The sequence below is a fragment of the Barbus barbus genome (genome assembly GCF_936440315.1).
Source record: "Barbus barbus genome assembly, chromosome: 30".
In the NCBI taxonomy this organism is placed as follows: Eukaryota; Metazoa; Chordata; class Actinopteri; order Cypriniformes; family Cyprinidae; genus Barbus; species Barbus barbus.
The window spans coordinates 27,750,913-27,769,336 of record NC_136758.1 but is presented as its reverse complement, the minus strand read 5'-3'; the positions used below and the strand labels follow the sequence as shown (position 1 = coordinate 27,769,336).

Here is an 18,424-nt window from a genome sequence, read left to right as displayed (position 1 = left end):
CGGGTAACACACAACATCAGAACTCCGATAGCAGTTACGGATATGCAATGTATGAAACATATCAAGCTTAATATTCATATTTATATGCACTCCAGATAGGCTACACCCTTCAATGACCTGTCATTAGTCCCGTCCCCCACACCACAAGTCAGTTCTGATGGGGCTTACACTCCTTCACATCAAATAAATGTCACTCCCTGATATTTTGTGATGTAAATGTCATAAAGTTAACAATGGTATTACTATAGTAAAAGTAGGTTATAGTCGGCTAACCGTGTTTTTGGGCGTTTTTATTACCAGTTGTAGCCTATAACCACAGTTTTATTATAAATACCATGGATAAACTATGGTTAGTGTAGCAAAACGTGTTCAATGGTTTACCTATAGTAGCATGTTTTTTTTTTTTTTTTGGTTGTAACCACGGTTAATTTTCGTAAGGGATATTTTCATGTTATTTTATATCTTTTTATTTCACGGCGTGTATTTGTAAAAAATTAGACTATACGTTTAGCACACACCACATAATGCTGTGCATTTCAAGGCACTTCAGTAGACCTTTTAATGTTACCCATGTTTTGTCAATGTTAAAATTATTTTTAATATATCAATAAAAAAGTATGAAAGGCTTTTATTATAGTCTTTATCACTTTATTAAAATTAAGCGAAACAAAACGACAAATGTTTACTTTCACAAGCCGTCACGCATAGCTGTTTCTTGCCTGGAGACTCGATCAAGTAACAAAAAGTGTCCAGAAATGACACCTCTGGCCATTCCCTTGGGTCGTTTGTCCAGTCACAGATACCGTACGGACAGTCCAACCTAATACGGCTCGGTTTTTCGACGTGTCTTGCTCTGTCGAGCAGCAGAAATGATTTTATGTACACCATTCTGGGTCAACACCATGCTTTTCCAATGAGGGGGAAAGGACCGTTTCCCCCACAGCTATGACACGACACCGACCAAGTCTATACAGGAGTCTATAACAGGTAACAAAGTTACCTGTTATGAAGTGCCGACTACACACATACACATGACGTCCTGATGAATCCTGCAGTCACTTTGTTCTCCTTGATGGCTCTGTTTGTTTATTTGCCAGTATATAAAACTTGAGATCTGGGTTTTTTTTAATTATTAGAGGTGCAAAACGTCACTCAACAATTGTTCGGCATTGCACAATGCACAAATAAATTATAATCATAACAAAGACTAAAGATTAAGCACCTAACAAGGTCTCCGCCCCTTCATTTGAATGGTTTGTTTTCCCCCACTGCATTACCGGATATGATGTTTTTGTGGGCGTTCTCAGTAATGCCAAGTCAATGTGTGTGTCACAGTGCAGCTCTTTTCATGTAGTGATGCTGTTTCTGTCTGTTCTCTCCCCTCACTCACCCCCAAACCCCACTCCAACACACACAACCTACACTTTCAGATCTTTGCTACTGTCAGCCATGCTTTTGAGAATTGTATTTAACAGTAAGTGGGAAACCTAGTTTTGAACAATGGAAGTAGTTGACTTGTGATGACTTTAGCCTGGAAATTTGCCAGGAGTCAACAACAACATGTCTTGCCTCAGAACAGAGAAAAGATGTTAATGAAAAACAAATGTGAGTTTACATTCTCACAAGTGGTGTTTAATTATTTTACAAACATCACACAATTGATTTTGTAACTTTGGTGCTTTATAGTTTTAAAATAATCCCATCCTTGGAAATAACCGAAGTATATGTAAAATAGAACAAAGTGTTACAGAAAACAAAGAAAATGATAATCTGTACATACTAAACGTCATCAATGACTCAAACAATCCAGAAGTTATATTTATGTATGTGTAACTTGTCTGAAGGGGAATTAAATTAATTTATACTACGGGGCCGTTGAATGCTTGAATCTGATTGGCTGACGAACGTTCTGAGGTGTGCAATTATTTTCAGGGAAACGCACGGCGAACGTAGTTCCAGGCAGCTTTCTTGACCGCATTACAGTTCCATATCACTTCGCATCGTTGTCAGCGCTGCCCTGACGATTTTATCAGTTAGCCTAGTGTAGCAACTTAAAGGCTACACATGACATTTCTCACTAGCGAGGTAATAACAGCGCTGCATCTTAAAGCAGACTTACAGTTTAGAGACGGTGCTTCAGAACACTGTTGAGGGACACACAGAGGTAGCCTAATTCATACAAGCTCTCTCTCTCTCTCTCTCTCTCTCTCTCTCTCTCTGTTTCTCTTTCTCTGTGTCTCTGTCTCTCTCGCTCTCTTTCTAATAACTTCATTATTAACTGCATTAGTCTGCTATCAACGGCTCAAGCCTCCATTGCCAGCTTTAAAATGACGTTTTGGAACTAGCAAAAGAGTCGTTGGATGAGATGCGGAAGAAATAATCCTACTCACAATAGCGATTTAAGTAGAAAAACCGGACGAATCCCTTGAAATATATAATCTGATCGATGTCTTGAGGTGTGGCAACCGTAGTATAAGCGGAATAATTGACGACGGGCCGTTGAATTATTAGAAAAATAATGAACACCCGAGGTGTAACGGCCACTCCGCGAACACCACCTCGGGTGTGCATTATTTTTCTAATAATTCAACGGCCCGTCGTCAATTATTCCTTACATAAACTTGTGTATCAGATTATGCTTTATGCATTTCTTGTCAAAGATATTGTAAAAAAAAAAAAAAACATTCTAGTATTTTTTTAATTACTGATGACACTAAAATTGTTATTTATTATATAAATACTGTGTTTGTTTCATTTGTATTTTGTGTGCAAGTTTATTCAAATCCCAAACACTTGTTAAAAATAAAACCGCTGATTATATTTGGTCATACGACTATGGTGAGTGTATTTCTTCAGACAATAATTTAATCTGATTTGAGTCAAGGCATGCTACAGATTTATGCTATATTTTATGCTATAATTTATTTGTGAAACCAGTTTTAAAATTTTGTTTTAGACCCCTTTCAGATATATTATATCATTAGCAACTAGAATAATTTAAGCTGTACCATCTAGCCTGCGTGACTATGATACTAAACTACCCTTGAATTTAACCTTGTCAGTATGTGGAACAATCTGATTAATTTATAATTAGGTCAAATAGACACCAGCTTGGCCAGGTTCGGAGACCAGCTAAAACCAGCTATTTCCATCTTAAACCAGCTAAAAGCTTTAAGCTGTTTTTTTCAGCAGGGATACTTTCTTAAATTGTATTTGATCCTTTCGAGATGCTTTTTAAATCTTCTGGGGATAGTAGACCACTGTTTTTTCCCCATTATGATAGACTTACTATATGGAAAATACAAAGTTGCTGGAATGAGCATTGATATCAAAGGTTGAATGGATTCAGTGTCTGCCTGGCCTGTTACATTTGCTAAATAATTTGCATATTCCAAATTTGCTTTTTTCCATGTCATAATTTCCCCATCTGATGTACATGAGTAACACCATCACACTTGCAAAACTCTGGCCAAACAGCCAAACCTGGATTATCTTCCTCCTCCTCTCTTTCATTTTTGCATCTTTGTTTTTGTACATTTTCTCTTCCTCTTCCTCTTTCATTTTCTCACGCTAGGTATTTTGTAGACAAACATTTTGTGCAGAATAATTACAGTTAATTCTGTTTCTGTGTAGAAACCTGACTGAATGATGGATGATATTGATGCTCTGAAGCTCTGAAGTTATGTCTCACTAAGGGCACATCAAGGGTATGAAGGTATCAAAATAGTCTCAAAACCTGCTGATGCAGCGAGTTGAGCATCCGATCCTATACAGGATGAGCCGAGAGGAACTAAGAATCGGATTTAGGTCCATCAATAAAGGCATTGCTAGGGAACTCGCAGATATGTTTAGGTTAAGCGAGCAAAGACAGTTAGATCATGTTTCCCATCACGGGGGTGATCGGTCATGTTGCCAGGAAGTAGGTGAAGGATGTGGGTGGAGGTGTCAATGCCAGTATGGCTGATGACGAAAGCTTTTGGTTTACAAGACGATTGAGATGATATGACCAAAGAACACTGGCATGAAAGCAGAAGATGGGAAGATTTATGAATGTTGACTAGGGCCAAGGGGGGTACAGTAATTCAATTTCATATACGTATTCATGCAATAAATCCAAGCAACATATTCAGCGACACTGACATGTGTATGCATGTTTCATACGGATTACATAATTTGAGAATATTTGTTTTCCATTTGAATTGGTTCATTCGAAAGCAGACTAATTTCGAAGAATTTAACTTAACTTATCATAATTATCTTGTGGGTGGAGCCTATCTGGTTGCAGAAAAAGACAGTTTTCAAGTAGCAGTTTATCGAGAAAAAAGTGAGAATTCTGAGAGAATAAAAATGTTATGTAACATGTTAATAGTAATAGGTTTAAATTTTTTGCCGTCTGTAATCACTTTTTGGCAAGTGTTAAACTTTTTTTTAATGGGTTGTATTGGCCATTTAAAGGTATTTCAACAGGTAAAAAGGACTGCATGAGCTATAATCAGTCAAATAACACTCAAATAATGCAATCACGTCATTTAGCTCATGCAGTCCTTTTTACCTGTTGAAATACCCATACAATGCAATGTTAGACTTGACAAAAAGTGATTACAGACTCTACTTATTGAGTGAACTGTTCTTTCTTTTAGTGATTTGAGGCAGAAATAACAGTTAAGCAGGGTCTTAATATAAACACTTCATATGTTTATATTATTTTTAGCTAAATATAAGGGAAGAGGGTGTGAAAATGAAACCGTGCGACCTGGTGCCTGCACCACATGAAATTGACAGGAAATTCTGATGAAACACTTCTCATTTCTCAAAAACCAAGGCTTTTCGTAAGTGTACATCGTCTTGACAGTTCACAGTCAGTCTTTGTGTTTAAATGTCAACTTTTCCTGAGTCATTGTTTCTTTCAGTGATTTTTAATAAAGGAATAGTTTGTTTGAACATTTTACAACCTGGATGTTTTGGACAAATGAGCTTGAGCAGACAGTTTGTGTTTGAACGTACAGCTTGTGAAGTTGTAAAGCTTCATTTCATTCCTCACTTTTAGTCCAGTCTCTTTTTAGTCCAGTATCCACCTTTTTCTTCAATGCAGAAGTAAGCCTATAGCTGAGTCTTCAGGTTCATTAGCCGCTATAGGTAAATAACGAGGAGAATAACAATGTGCAGTAAACGGTAAAACTGTTTGCTCTACAAACCAGTATGATCATAATTAAGATAATACGTTAAAATAATATGGTAAGACACCTATTTTCAATATCAAGCAGCAAAACAAATTGTTTTTGTACAGATAAAAATAGCTGGACGCGGATGAATCCGGAAGCTAGACCCATAGAATTTACAAATGGCCATGCCCATTTTACAGCAAGAAAAAGGTGGATAGCATATATAAACATCAGCATGATCCGATCACAAGCGGTCAGTGCTGAATTCAGTCCTAAAGAGTGCTTCTGTGATTGGAACGGTACCAGTTCCAAGGATTTGGTTGCTTTGTTGTTCCATCTCTTTTTGACACTCTTTCTTCCATGTTCTCCTGAGGATGAGTAACATATTTGAAGCGCTGGCTTGACCCGTTCTGCTTGTGAAGCAGTACAGGAGTGGATCGGCCAGGCAGTTGAGCATCGCGAGGAAGACGCAGATCTTATATCCAATGAAGAGCCAGTTGGGATATGGACAATCCTCCAGCAAAACCCTCAAAACCATCATGATATGCACAGGTCCGAAACACAAATAAAGGGTCAACGAAATGCATCCAAGAAGCCTGAAGACATGCCGGCGCTCCACTGACCCAAGCATTTGGTTTCTCTTCACATCTGAAAATATCCGCCAATAACAGAAACCCACAACCAATGCAGGAATGAGGAAGCCTACAACAAAACGAGCAACATTGACTATTCTTTGCCTTTGGGGCAAAGGAAATAAATCCAAGCAGATTTTGTTATCCTCATCGTAGATACTGTCTGGATGCACGGTCATTGCATTGAATACAACAGTAAAAATCCAAGCAGCAATGCTCACGCTTGCCGCAGTCTTGCGCTTTCTAAAAGTACAAAAATGGAGTGGGTGAATGATGGCCATGTAGCGATCCACAGCGATGCAGCTCAGAAGCACAGCGCTGGTGTGGAAGTTCGTGAAGAGCAGGAAAACACAAACAACACACATCGTCTTGCCGTGAGGCCACATGTCGTAAATGCCGAATTGAACCCACACTGGTAAGCACATGATAAACAAAAAGTCCGAGAGAGCCAGGTTAAACAGATAGACGCCCAGCTCGTTCTTCTGACGGATGAGCCGATACGACACAAACAGGAAGAAGGCATTGGACGGGATGCCGATCAGGATCACAGCCAGTTGCAAGCCTACGAATGCCATCTTTTCAGGATGTGCAGACGGGTAGCAGTCATCTGTTTCGTTCGTGCTGGAGTTGTTCATCTCAAGGCAACTAGTTTAGAGATATAAACATAATTTACTGTGTGATAGTTTTACTTCACAGAATTGCAATTATGAACCAAATTACTCATGCAAAACTAGTTTATTCACCATTGCTCCAAACCTCTTTTCTATAAGTGAATGTGGACAGACAGATGCTTTTAGGTCAAAATGGCAAAAATAAATTAAATAAATAAAAGTCACATATGATAGCAGATTTAGAAGTTTTTTTAATTTTCAATAAGAGTTTTTCATTTTAAATTGAGATTTTTAGAATTTAGATTATTCTGTTCACCAAGGCTGCATTTATTTGATTATAAATAGAAAAAACAGTAATTTTGTGAAATACGATTACAAATTTATTTAAAATAGCTATTTTGCTATAATAGCTAATATGAATATATTATAAATGTTTTCTGTAATGCATAGTGTCACATGATCCTTCATAAATCATTCTAATATGCTGATTTACTGCTTAAGAAACATTTCTGATTATCAATGTTGAAAACAGTTATGCTGTCGTATGTTTGTCATACATTTGATATTTGATAAATAGAAAGTTCAAAAGAACAGCATTTATTTGACATGTTAATGCTTTGTAACATTTGAAATGTCATTTTGATCAATTTAAGGCATCTTTGCTGAATAAAAAAAAAGTTTCTTTCAAAGAAAAGTCATAGCGATCCCAAACCTCTGATGTAGATCAAACAATAGAGACTGACATTTGATTCCCAAGTAATACTTTAACACCTTTAATGCAATCTAAGTTTCTTTTGGATGAAAGCAGAACATTTAAGTAATTTTTAAGCCATTCGAGAGATACATTTTCATCGCCACCTCACATAATACTATAATATTGATTTAGAAGACTTGTAATGTACCCTCCTTGTAATATAGACTTGTAATATTATAATATATGGACTATTTTTCATTTTTATGATGCTTAAGCTCAACCGTCACTGGTTGCTTTTGCTGTAAGAGCTGGGTCAATATTCTGCCGATGATCTGCTTATACAAAAGAAATAACGTTACACGAGTTGAGCGACATGAGGCCGAGTAAATGATGACCGAAGTGAACTTTCTCTTTAAGTGGATTTATTTACTGACCCACAATATATATATCACAAAACAGCCCAAATATTACTAGAATAACATTGTAGCTTCACTACAATGTTGCAATAAATCAACCAAACAAACCTTTGTACGTGCCACACCATGAAAAGCTCATGTGCTGAATATTTATCTGAAGAGAATCAAATCTAAACTCACCATAAGTGCAGAGATTCAGGAATCAGTTTTTGGACAAAAAATTGAAATATGATAAGATTTACAAAGATATCCGAGAAAGAATGGCACGTACAACGATCTCCTCCACATGGGAGGAAATAACAGCAAACATCACTTCCTTGTTTGCTTCCGTTTAACGACAGTATGTAGAAACCACCAAAAACTCAAGAAGTGACAGTACAGCGAGTGTTCTGCCTTCCCAAAATATATAATTCTTCTGTTGCTTACCACTGTCTGCATATTTACTATATAGGATTTTTTCCCCAAAAGAGTCACTCATGTTGTTCTTGGATTACTGTCTTTAAGTTTTTGATAATGAGGTTGAGTTACCTGTCATCACTATATAAGATTGCAGTTTGAATTTTAATTTGAAATCAATTTAATATATTATAGAAGGGTCTTTAAGTACAGCAAAGTCACTGTCAAACAAGCTGCATGATCATTTTGCTAAATGTCCCATTGTTTGTGTTCGCAAAAAGAAAGAAATTAATTCTTATGGATTTAAGCAACATTAATAATGACAGAACTTTTCTTTTAGGTGAGCCAGTTCCTCTTTACATCAAGCGTTTTAATTGCAGTGCATTTCTGCCAGATGAACAGGTGAAGTCAAACATCTCTCAGAAACCACAGACAATATTACGATAACAGCTTTGCATGTTTGCAGCAGATAAGATGCATTTCACAACTCTCTTTTCTTTTCTGGAAACAAATACACACGCCAAACAAATGCTCAGGATTGGACTCACCTGCTCATTTGTATATTATTATTTTCTACATCTCAAACTAACAGTGAAGTCATCAAAACAATTTCACACATATTCACAATTTATATTTGTATACAAACTTTTTAAACAGAAGCCTTTAGGTTTTTAACCCTGTATCATATTTAATACATTTGTTTCATACCATCTACTCCATGCCTTCTGTCATCGGATTGCCTTTTTAATCAAGTAAATGTCCTTTTTTAGTGTAATTGTACAAACGTCCAGCTTCAGCTGGTGCTTCATGTGTCTTCCTGCTGTCAAATATTTACAGATTTTTATCAGGTTAATGTAATAATAACTGTAGTCATATTTCCAGATGAACCATTACTGGACTGAAGCAGCTCAGCTTTACTTGATTCTCCATCAATCATTTATTAGAAAAATCATTGAGTCTCAAATCTGATCTTCAGGATCTTTTGAGGAAGGTGGAATCTTTACTTTCACTGTTCCTCAGCGGAGGAATGATCTTCACAATCTCACATCTTCTGAGGAGCGGTTATTTCTTCATCTCTCAATCAGCATTGCATTGCATTGCATTATATGTTTGGATCATTTCAATCTCATCTTACTAAGACATATTATTGGAGATATAGAGTGATGACTCATATTTATATCATTTTATGTAATTATCTCCTATACTGTCAGAAAGGTCTCATTGATTTACATTACAAGCATTATAATTTTTTTCTGGGTATATTTTTGGTCAGTTTGAGTCTCTGAAATAAAATTGAGCTGTTCTTTCCTCCATAGGCTATTATAATAATATAATGTTATAAAAGCCTGATGTATCAAATATGATACTCAAAAAAGGTCCATAAACTGTTCCATTAAAAAAAAAAATTCTACAATTTCAAGTCAGATTTTACATGCTTAGCATCATGAGAAACATATTCAGTCTGTTAATAAAAAATGAGTCTGTCAAGACATAAAACAGGATATTCAGAATGTCAGGTTTTCACCACAGATGAATAAATCTTACTGACTTGCTCCTCACAGAGCTTAAAAAGTCTTTTCATTTCGGTTTTGGCACTGTCACTTATGAGACAATAAAGGATGGGGTCTAAAACGCTGTTTATTGTCGTTGTGGCCACAAACACCATGTAATAGTCTCTGAGTTTGTGCGCGACTTTGCAGTTTCCAGGCTCCAGCAGTCCTCTGATGAACATCACCACCTGGAAGGGTGTAAAAGCCAACGAGTAGGTGAAAAGAAGACCGAAGAGAAGGCAGCAAATCTTTCTCCGTTCGCTGACCACAGTAGAGGTGCTTTTCTTCAGCGCCCTGATGATCTCCTCGAAGCAGAAGCTCATGATGAGCACAGGAGCCAGAAATCCCAGGACCACTCGTGTGAGGGCCACGTTTGCAGCGGTGGCAGTCATTATCATCGGCTCCTCGCACATACGACTGGCAGAAAAGTTCCCGATCGCCTCAGTGTAGGTGAGAAGACCCACATGAAGCACAATTTCCACCAGCCATACGATGGCGCTCACCAACACGGTGGTTTTGACCTCTCGCACACGTGCGAAATGCAGTGGAAACACGATGGCTAAATATCGGTCCACAGAGATGCAGCACAGAAACCCTGAACCCACGTAGAAGCTGTTGTACATGACCACCGCTATAACGCTGCACAGACAGTCGTTCAGTGTATAGCCAAGTGCCATCACGATCCAAATGGGTAGAGTTAGGATATACAGCAGATCTCCGACTGACAAATTAATCAGATACACAGCCAAATTATTGCCCTTCTTCATCAGAACCCAGGCCACGTACAGGGACAGACAGTTTGCTGGAAATCCAATGATGAAGAAGATTGAGTAAGCCGTCGGGTACATGTAATACTCCACTGTTTTTCCATGTAGGCACATTTTAGATTCCATAGTCCAGTTTACAGAAGTGTTCTGGTCCATGGTAGATGCTAAAGTATCATTGTTCTAAAGAAAGTGAATGCTGCTCTCAGGTACTTCCAGTGAATTAGTACTATACTGTGAGTAGGCGTTGCCTTCACGGAAACACAAGCCATGCAAATCATCTTGTAACAAGAACTAGGACAGCATGACTGTTGATTTCCAGGATAACATGTATATATTTGTTCATTTAATAAACAATCAGTAACCATACATTTGGGATCAGTTACCATTTATGTATGTATTTTCTTATTTATTTAATAGAATTACTGACAATACATTTGTGACCTATCTATCTATCTATCTATCTATCTATCTATCTATCTATCTATCTATCTATCTATCTATCTATCTATCTATCTATCTATCTATCTATCTATCTATCTATCTATCTATCTATCTATCTATCTATCTATCTATCTATCTATCTAATTTATTGATTAGGATTACTTATACATTTGGAATCACTTCCCATTTATTTAATTATTTGTTTATTTATTTATAGCATTACTTGTACATTTGTGATCACTTTTTTTTGTCATAAGTGGAAAATAATAATTTGCTTATTTTAGCTGCGAACATAAAAGCCCTGAGTTGTCTTACAAGTATTTGTCATGAATACAGTATTCCATATAAATGGTCTTAATGGTAAACTATTTTATTTTTTTACCATTTAAGGCCATCTGTATTCCAAATAAATACTTCACATCCCACAACACATTGTATTAAATAAGCCCTTCAATTCTCATTTGTTTGAGATTTATTAGACTAACCAATAAAAAAAAACTGCTGATCAGATTTCAATTACAGTTTTTTAGTATTTGTCACTTTTCAGCAGTATTTTATCTGGATGGTTGTTTAACCAATTCTCTAACCTGTTCGTCTGTCTCACCAGCTCGTGTCATAAAACCTTTCTGCACAAATTCCTTTTAGACTGATGAACTGCAGATGCAGAAGTGTTATCATACCGTACGTATGGGAAGTTTAAACATCTGGATTAACAGCAGATAACTGAAGCATCTTACATGTGATGTACTATGTGAAATGAGAGTGGTTTATGTGAAGAATAGCATAGAAAATTGCCTGAAGTGAAGTATTCTGGCTGCCTCCCAGTTCTTGTACTCGTAGTGCACTAGAATTGTGTTCTGGTGGTGGAGATACATGCTGGACCTCTGAGGCAGGGCTTGGACTAAAATAGGATTAGGCCATAGGATATTTATAAACATGCTTGGGAAAAAAAACATTACTGGGGTGCATCTTGAGACAAAACAAAGGCACTGACATCTTTAAGGATCAGTCAGTGCAAGTTTCTTTCAGTTGAAACAGCTCAGACTTACATTTTAATCTAGGACTAGGTTTAAGCCTTGTCTGTGAAACCGGGGGTGAGTATGCAGTAAAACTGTGCCAGTTTTGGCACATAATACATAATAAAATAGTGTCTGGACTCTTGGTACTTTGCTGCTAACTTGTAAACATGCAAATACTCACCTATCGATAAGCAAATTCTCTACTAAACCACACACAACTGTGCCATCATCTCCCATGAACCCACCAGGACATTTATTAGGAACAGCAACATATCATACAGGGTTTAAACTGCAGTAGTCTGATACTGATCACTGATATCAGCAAAGACCACTACAGAAAACATGTCACGGCTCACATGGCTCAGCTTTTACCTCAGCGTATACAATAAAGCAGACTTGACTTGACTTGACTGATTCTCTTTGTGTTGCATGTAAATGTGCATTCATTAAGCTTAAAATGATAATACTTCACCTTCTGGAGTACTTTTCGGTTTTTCTGAAAAAAAGTGCTTGTAGGTCCAAAATGACAGAAAATAATAAAAAATAAATAACATATAATAAAACGAATAAAATAATATCTTACACTCTAAAAAATGCTGGGTTAAATACAACCCAGTGCTGGATAAAATATGGATGAACCCAGTGATTGGGTTACTGCCCGTGGGTTAAACATTTAACTGTTGAAAACAACCCAGAATGTGTTCTGTCCAATATTTACCCAGCACTGGGTCGTATTTAACCCAGCATTTTTTAGAGTGTACCACTCATTATAATGTATTTTAAATTATTTTTATTTATAAATATGTTATATATTTCATAAATACACACAACATGCATGTGTATGCTGTCACAGCACACATTTAAATAAGAGGAATGCATTAGTCAAGAAAAATCTATTTATAAATGTAAATAATAGTTTTTTTAATAAAAGTTCAAAATGAATATTATATCTAAATAATATTTCACAAGAAAACATTTTGGCACAAACTTTTACGCTGAGGTAAAAGCTGAGCCATGTGAGCCGTGACATGTTTTCTGTAGTGGTCTTTACTGATATTCTTTAATTTCTTTGACGTATTGTCAAGTATGGTGACCCATACTCGAAATTGGTGCTCTGCGTTTAACCCATCCAAGTGCACACACACAGCAGTGAGTAGTGAACAAATGCACACACACACACACACCGTGAACATACACCCGGAGCAGTGGGCAGCCATGCTGCAGCGCCCGGGGAGCAGTTGGGGGTTCAGTGCCTTGCTCAAGGAGCGCTGGACATTCACTCCCCCCACCTACAATCCCTGCCGGCCGGGGACTCGAACCCGCAACCTTTCGATTACGAGTCCGACTCTCTAACCATTAGGCCACGACTTCCCCACTATCAGTGATCAGGATCAGACTACTGCAGTTTAAACCCTGTATGATATGTTGCCGTTCCTAATAAATGTCCTGGTGGGTTCATGGGAGATGATGGCACAGTTGTGTGTGGTTTAGTAGAGAATTTGCTTATCGATAGGTGAGTATTTGCATGTTTACAAGTTAGCAGCAAAGTATAATAATAAACATAGAAACACAACATTATGATGATACAATTTCATTGCCTGCTTTTTTAAATAGGCTAACACGATTTATTTGACAAAGTTGCATTCTAAGAACCCGATTTGATAACTCATTGTAATACAGATTTGCAGCCCCTGTGCTATTTCTAGTAATGTAAAGGAATCTGACTGCTGTAGCTGTTTTTGTAATGATGAATTAATGACATTCATTTGCCAGCACGGTCGGTTTAATGTAAATATTATGTTTAAAGTGTTTCTTCCCCATATTTGGTTTAGAAATCGAATGACCTCACCGACAGCTTTATGATAGTTTAAGCAATGTTTACAGACACAAACAGAAATGTGTGCTAATGCTCCTCTGATGATGGTAAACATCCTGCTCAGCTGTTTTTGTGAATATTGTGGAGACTTTGCTGTTACGATAGTAAGCGTGTAATAATATAGATGCTCACCTCTGAGTCCTCTTTGTTCAAAGTTGCATCAAATAATTTGATATGAAGAAGTGTGTCTGTGCTTCGCATTCTTTATCTGAATCAGCTTCCCCTAATCTGGCACTTCCTGTTTATATTGAAAGCTCAACCCATCAACCTCAAGGGAAAAAGCGAAGAGTTTATTGGAAAAAACTATTCAGCATTGCTATAAATACTTTTAAATGTAACCTTGGTAAACATTTAGATACATGAAAATGTGTAGCTGCTTAATGAATTCGAGTTAGCAGTGAACAGCATATCTGAGCTCTCTTCCAATCAGCAAAGCATCATGTTAACATCTTTAACCACTGCAACATGTCACATGTTTTCTTTCTTTTACCATAAGAGCTGTGGTTTTTTCAAGTTCAAAGAGGTGCTCGCTGTGTGATAGTCACATGAGTAGGACATTGTCTATGTAGGCAATACACAGGTATAGTGTCCAGAATTAGTTTTTGCTAAATTAAAGCCAGAATGAGCCAAAATGTATTATTGTGCATTTGGTTATGTTAGTGTGCATATACATCAGAATCAGAATCAAAAAGAGCTTTATTACACACACAAGGTCTACAGACAAAATGCAGATATACATATACTTTAAGGTAAGGCTGTGCAAATAATCGAATGCAATGATCATGCGCATCTCGTTAGTAAAGCCGGTTCTGTGATTAGTATTAACTCTCCATCACCTGCTTTCATATGGAGCGGCATTTACTGCACAGAGCTGTAGATCACTGACAAGCTACGCAATATCATGTTCATTATTGCCGATGTAGCGCCCACGATTATGAATGCGATATTATGTAGCTTGTCAGTGAACTATGGCTCTGTAGACAATTTGTTTGATTAAAACCCTCATAATTTGATCAATACTAGAAATACTAGAATATTAAAAATATTGTAAAAATCTTACTCTAGTCTTTCTCATATAACACAACAGGCTTGATTTGATTGGCGGTTGTCGTAGAGGTTAGACCTGTTCGCTGAAGCGCAGTCACATCCGAGGAGCGTTTCCTTCTGTTATAGATGCTGCTGACTTTCCTCTTGAAATAGTTTCCTGAGCAAACATACAGCATCGGATTCAGGCAGCTGTTTGAGAACGCAAGGTACACAGAAAACTGGCTTCCGATGTTTAGAAAGTGAGACCACTCATTCTCATCCAAAACCTTTAGATCACAGAGTAAGTCCAGCAAAGTTACGAAGTGAAACGGTCCCCAGCAGATGAGGAAGAGCAGGGTGACGGCGCACACCAGGGCCGTAGCCTTCTTGTCGTTTCTGTCCTCCCAATAACCGTTGTATCTCCGTCGCTTCAAAGCTCGGATGATATTGATGCAGCAGAACATGATGACCAGGAACGGCAGAGCGAAGCCCACCAGATTCAGCTGCAGAAGATGAGCGAGTCTCCATGTCGTGTCGGGATAATGCAGGTAGCATTCGACAGCTTGGTGACCTGGAATATCTTTCAGTTTTCGCATGACAGCCGTCGGAGCTCCCATTCCCAAACCGAACAGCCAAAGAACAACACAAATGAACTTGGCGTAGCGTTTCCGTCGCAGCCACATGGCCTTCATGGTCAAGACGAGCGCGAGGTAGCGGTCCACGTTCACCATCACCAGCATGTAGATGCTGGTGTACATGTTGACGGTGATGGAGAGGTTGACCACCTTGCACATGATCTCTCCGTAAGACCACATGAAATAGTTCAGGATGTTCATGGCCCAAAACGGCAGACAGACAAGTAGGATGAGGTCGGCCAGCGCCAGATTGCCAAGATAGATCTCAGGCACGGACCAGCGGTTTCCCTGGAGCAGGAACACTAGCAATACGAAAGAATTTCCCAGAATTCCTGTCAAGCACACGGTGAAGATGTACGGTGGAATGATGGAGTAGACTAGCTGCCATTCTGTTGAGTTGAAAAAATCCAGGTATGATGGAGTGACGGATGCATTTGGAGGCTGAAGCGTCGCCAATGACACAAGCTCTGACTGCATTCTAGAAGATAAAAGAGCTGCTGGAGATCAGCTAGAACATCATCAACTTATTGCAGTCTTCTCAATTGGTTTACTTCAGTTGAGATTTGTTAATGTTATAATTATTATTTTTTTTATGGTTAAAACTAAAACCATAAAAAAAAAGGTTTTTGAAATAAAATAAACTCAAAGTATTACAAACCTTATTTTATTTCAGCTAGATTATCATTTTAATGTGGTTTAATTTGTACTAAAATGGAATTAGAAAATTAATAAAAAATATCAAAGACCCAACAAAATGAACATTTTAAATTAAAATGAAAACAGAAAATATTAAAAAAAAAAACTTAAACAAATAAACTTTCTGAACTGACATCAGAAATTTGGTGTCTAATCGATTCCAGAGTGACTCCACAAAGCATTTAGACTCTTAAGTTAACCTTTACAGTGTGTAAATATCAAAATAGAAATATATTACGATTATAATAATTAAAATTTAGGAACTGCTGTTTTAGAACTTTGGTTTCTGATGTATATTTGTTTACATTTGGGGTCTAATCTAAACACTTCAAGAAAAAAAAAAAAGAAACTCTTAAGTTATGCTTTATAATGTGTCATTTATTGCAGGGATTTTTTTTTTTTTTGTCATCCAAACCACTTTAATCTAAAATATTGAAGTCCCTCTGAGGTAAAAATGAACATTTAAATGATTTAACAACACATATACATGTTCATGATTCCCTGTTGGTTAATTATCCTATGACTTACAGGTAAACACATAAAATATGTATTTTATTAATAAAATATTTGTATTAAGTGTTTTATTTTGATTGTCTTTACTTTAAAATATATATATTTTTTTTTATTTGACTTTTTTTCTGATTTTATCAAGCTTGATCCCCAATTTGGAGAGCTATAATTTCAATTTACTGTTTAAAAAATTGCACAAACTTTGAATAATTAATAATATATCATCTTTACTTACCTTACTTTTTCTGTTTTGCTATATGTTCTGTATTTTTCCGGTGGACTGATATTCCTGGCTTTCTCCTCACCTCACAGTCTTCTTGTTCTTGCAGGAGTGTTCAGTAAGAGACAGAGAACAGCTCAGTCTTTACAGCCTCATTCCTCCAGAGCCATTGAGAGGCTGCTGAGGCTGAATCTGTTTATACTCAGAGTTTTTCTTCCCTAGTTGAAGACACAAACACTGTTAACACACTGAAGAGAGACAGATGAAGCCTTCAGAGTAATGCAAACAATGTATATTGGCCAAAACTCTGGTGTGGTGCTGGAATTAATTGGCTTGGTTCGATATTGGAACATATTATATACTTCACATAATACTAATAGACCATATAATACTGAAAATGACACAAATTGGGCAGTCAAACAGTTTGACATTTTTATAATCCATATTTATTATACCTGCAGCTTTTATGAGCTCGTATTATACAACTAGATAAAAAAAAAAAAAAAATTCAAGACAAACTTTGGTGTGGGCTTACAGTAAGAAAGCCTGAAAGTTTCTAGTAGTTTTAAAAGCTTGATGCAAGTTTGAAGGTTTTCAGTTTGAAGTAGTTTGAAGTTTAAAGGAGCTTAAAAGTTTGAAATTGGAAGGTTTGGAAGGCAATAAAGATAGATTGTAACTTGTAATGTAACGTATCTTCCAGCAGAGGTCAGTCTTAGCTATAGATTTTTATTTATTTATTTATTTATTTTTTGCTGTGGGAGTAATATTTAAAATGTATTTGGCCACAAATGTACCTCTGATGACTTCCTGGCAATCAGTTCTGGGTCTCTTGAGTGCTTCTGCAGAGACTCTCAGATCACTTCTGTATTCACAAAAACTTGCTCTGGCAGAATAACATACGTTATCACAACTATCTTCACTTGATGTTTTAAGGAGTAATATTTGTGTATTTAATATGGAATGCATATATGAAATGTCAAAATTCACAAGTAATATTTACCTTGGATGTTCTGTCGACAACATGAGATCAGATTATGAGATTGCTTTTGCAGAGCTATAAGCAAATTCAACCAGTATTATTTTAGTCCATTTGAGATACTATTATAGCTTTTATTAATATTTTAACTTTGTTTTTGTTGAACAAAAATATTTTATACTTTGTTTCTATTTCATTTTTAATATTTTAATGTTTTTTTTTTCTTCATTTTTTTTATGTCTATAGTTTTTATTACATTTTACCACAGTTTTAGTTTTTGTTCAAGTTAAATAAAATGAAAAAATGTTAGCTTGGCAAGCAGAAATAAAGATTTTGAACGTTTGTTTTTGTTTTCAGTATTTACTTTTGTTTATGTTTCTTCAATTCTGTGAATATGCTGAATATAACAATAACCTTACAATTAGAGGGTCATGCATTAAGATCTTTCATTCAGATGCATGTAAGACTTAAATCTGAATATAAGTGACCTTGCTTAAGTTTACTGAATCTCATGGCTCATTTCTAAAAGTAGAACTGTGCATTTCTGAAAATAAAACTCATTTCTAAAAGTGAACTAGTAGTTCAGTCAACCTCTTACCCAAGTGAACTTTCTGACCTTAAAATGGTAGTTTGAGTGAACTTTTATAAACTGAAAAAATAGTGTAGTGAACTTAAAAATGCTTTGCGTCTGGTTGCTTGTTTGCAAGATACCTTTATTTTGTTTACAGTTTCAGAGGCGAGTGTTGTTGATGAATGTGACGTTGAATGTGGAAAACAACTGTTATAGTGATTCAGAT

At 36.6% G+C, this 18,424-nt stretch overlaps 3 protein-coding genes across 5 annotated transcripts; all 3 read right to left on the bottom strand.

Moving 5' to 3' along the window:
- Window positions 1-4,907: 4,907 nt before the first annotated feature.
- Window positions 4,908-13,794, bottom strand: LOC306850382 (psychosine receptor-like). 2 transcript variants are annotated; one of them, XM_079385985.1, is made up of 2 exons: window positions 13,697-13,794; window positions 4,908-6,439 (listed from the first exon to the last, which is right to left on the bottom strand). In XM_079385985.1, exon 2 carries the CDS (start codon window positions 6,427-6,429, stop codon window positions 5,407-5,409), a length of 1,023 nt encoding a protein of 340 aa, XP_079242111.1. In that variant the 5' UTR covers window positions 6,430-6,439; window positions 13,697-13,794; the 3' UTR covers window positions 4,908-5,406. The 2 variants fall into 2 exon arrangements, with proteins under 2 accessions (XP_079242111.1, XP_079242110.1); XM_079385984.1 differs by lacking the exon at window positions 13,697-13,794 and adding an exon at window positions 7,696-7,817.
- On the bottom strand, window positions 8,451-10,309 carry LOC306850383 (ovarian cancer G-protein coupled receptor 1-like; the record flags this gene model as incomplete). Its single annotated transcript, XM_079385986.1, has 1 exon — window positions 8,451-10,309. The coding sequence occupies one exon, from the start codon at window positions 10,307-10,309 to the stop codon at window positions 9,425-9,427; it is 885 nt and encodes a 294-aa protein (XP_079242112.1). The 3' UTR covers window positions 8,451-9,424.
- A 449-nt stretch (window positions 13,795-14,243) lies between the features above and the next one.
- LOC306850883 (B2 bradykinin receptor-like) lies at window positions 14,244-16,822 on the bottom strand. 2 transcript variants are annotated; one of them, XR_013782449.1, is made up of 3 exons: window positions 16,667-16,822; window positions 14,547-15,703; window positions 14,244-14,453 (listed from the first exon to the last, which is right to left on the bottom strand). XR_013782449.1 is itself a non-coding variant. In XM_079386827.1 (2 exons), the coding sequence occupies exon 2, from the start codon at window positions 15,700-15,702 to the stop codon at window positions 14,626-14,628; it is 1,077 nt and encodes a 358-aa protein (XP_079242953.1). In that variant the 5' UTR covers window position 15,703; window positions 16,667-16,822; the 3' UTR covers window positions 14,245-14,625. The 2 variants fall into 2 exon arrangements, 1 of the variants encoding a protein (XP_079242953.1); XM_079386827.1 differs by having other exon boundaries at window positions 14,245-15,703.
- Between the last annotated feature and the right edge of the window lie 1,602 nt (window positions 16,823-18,424).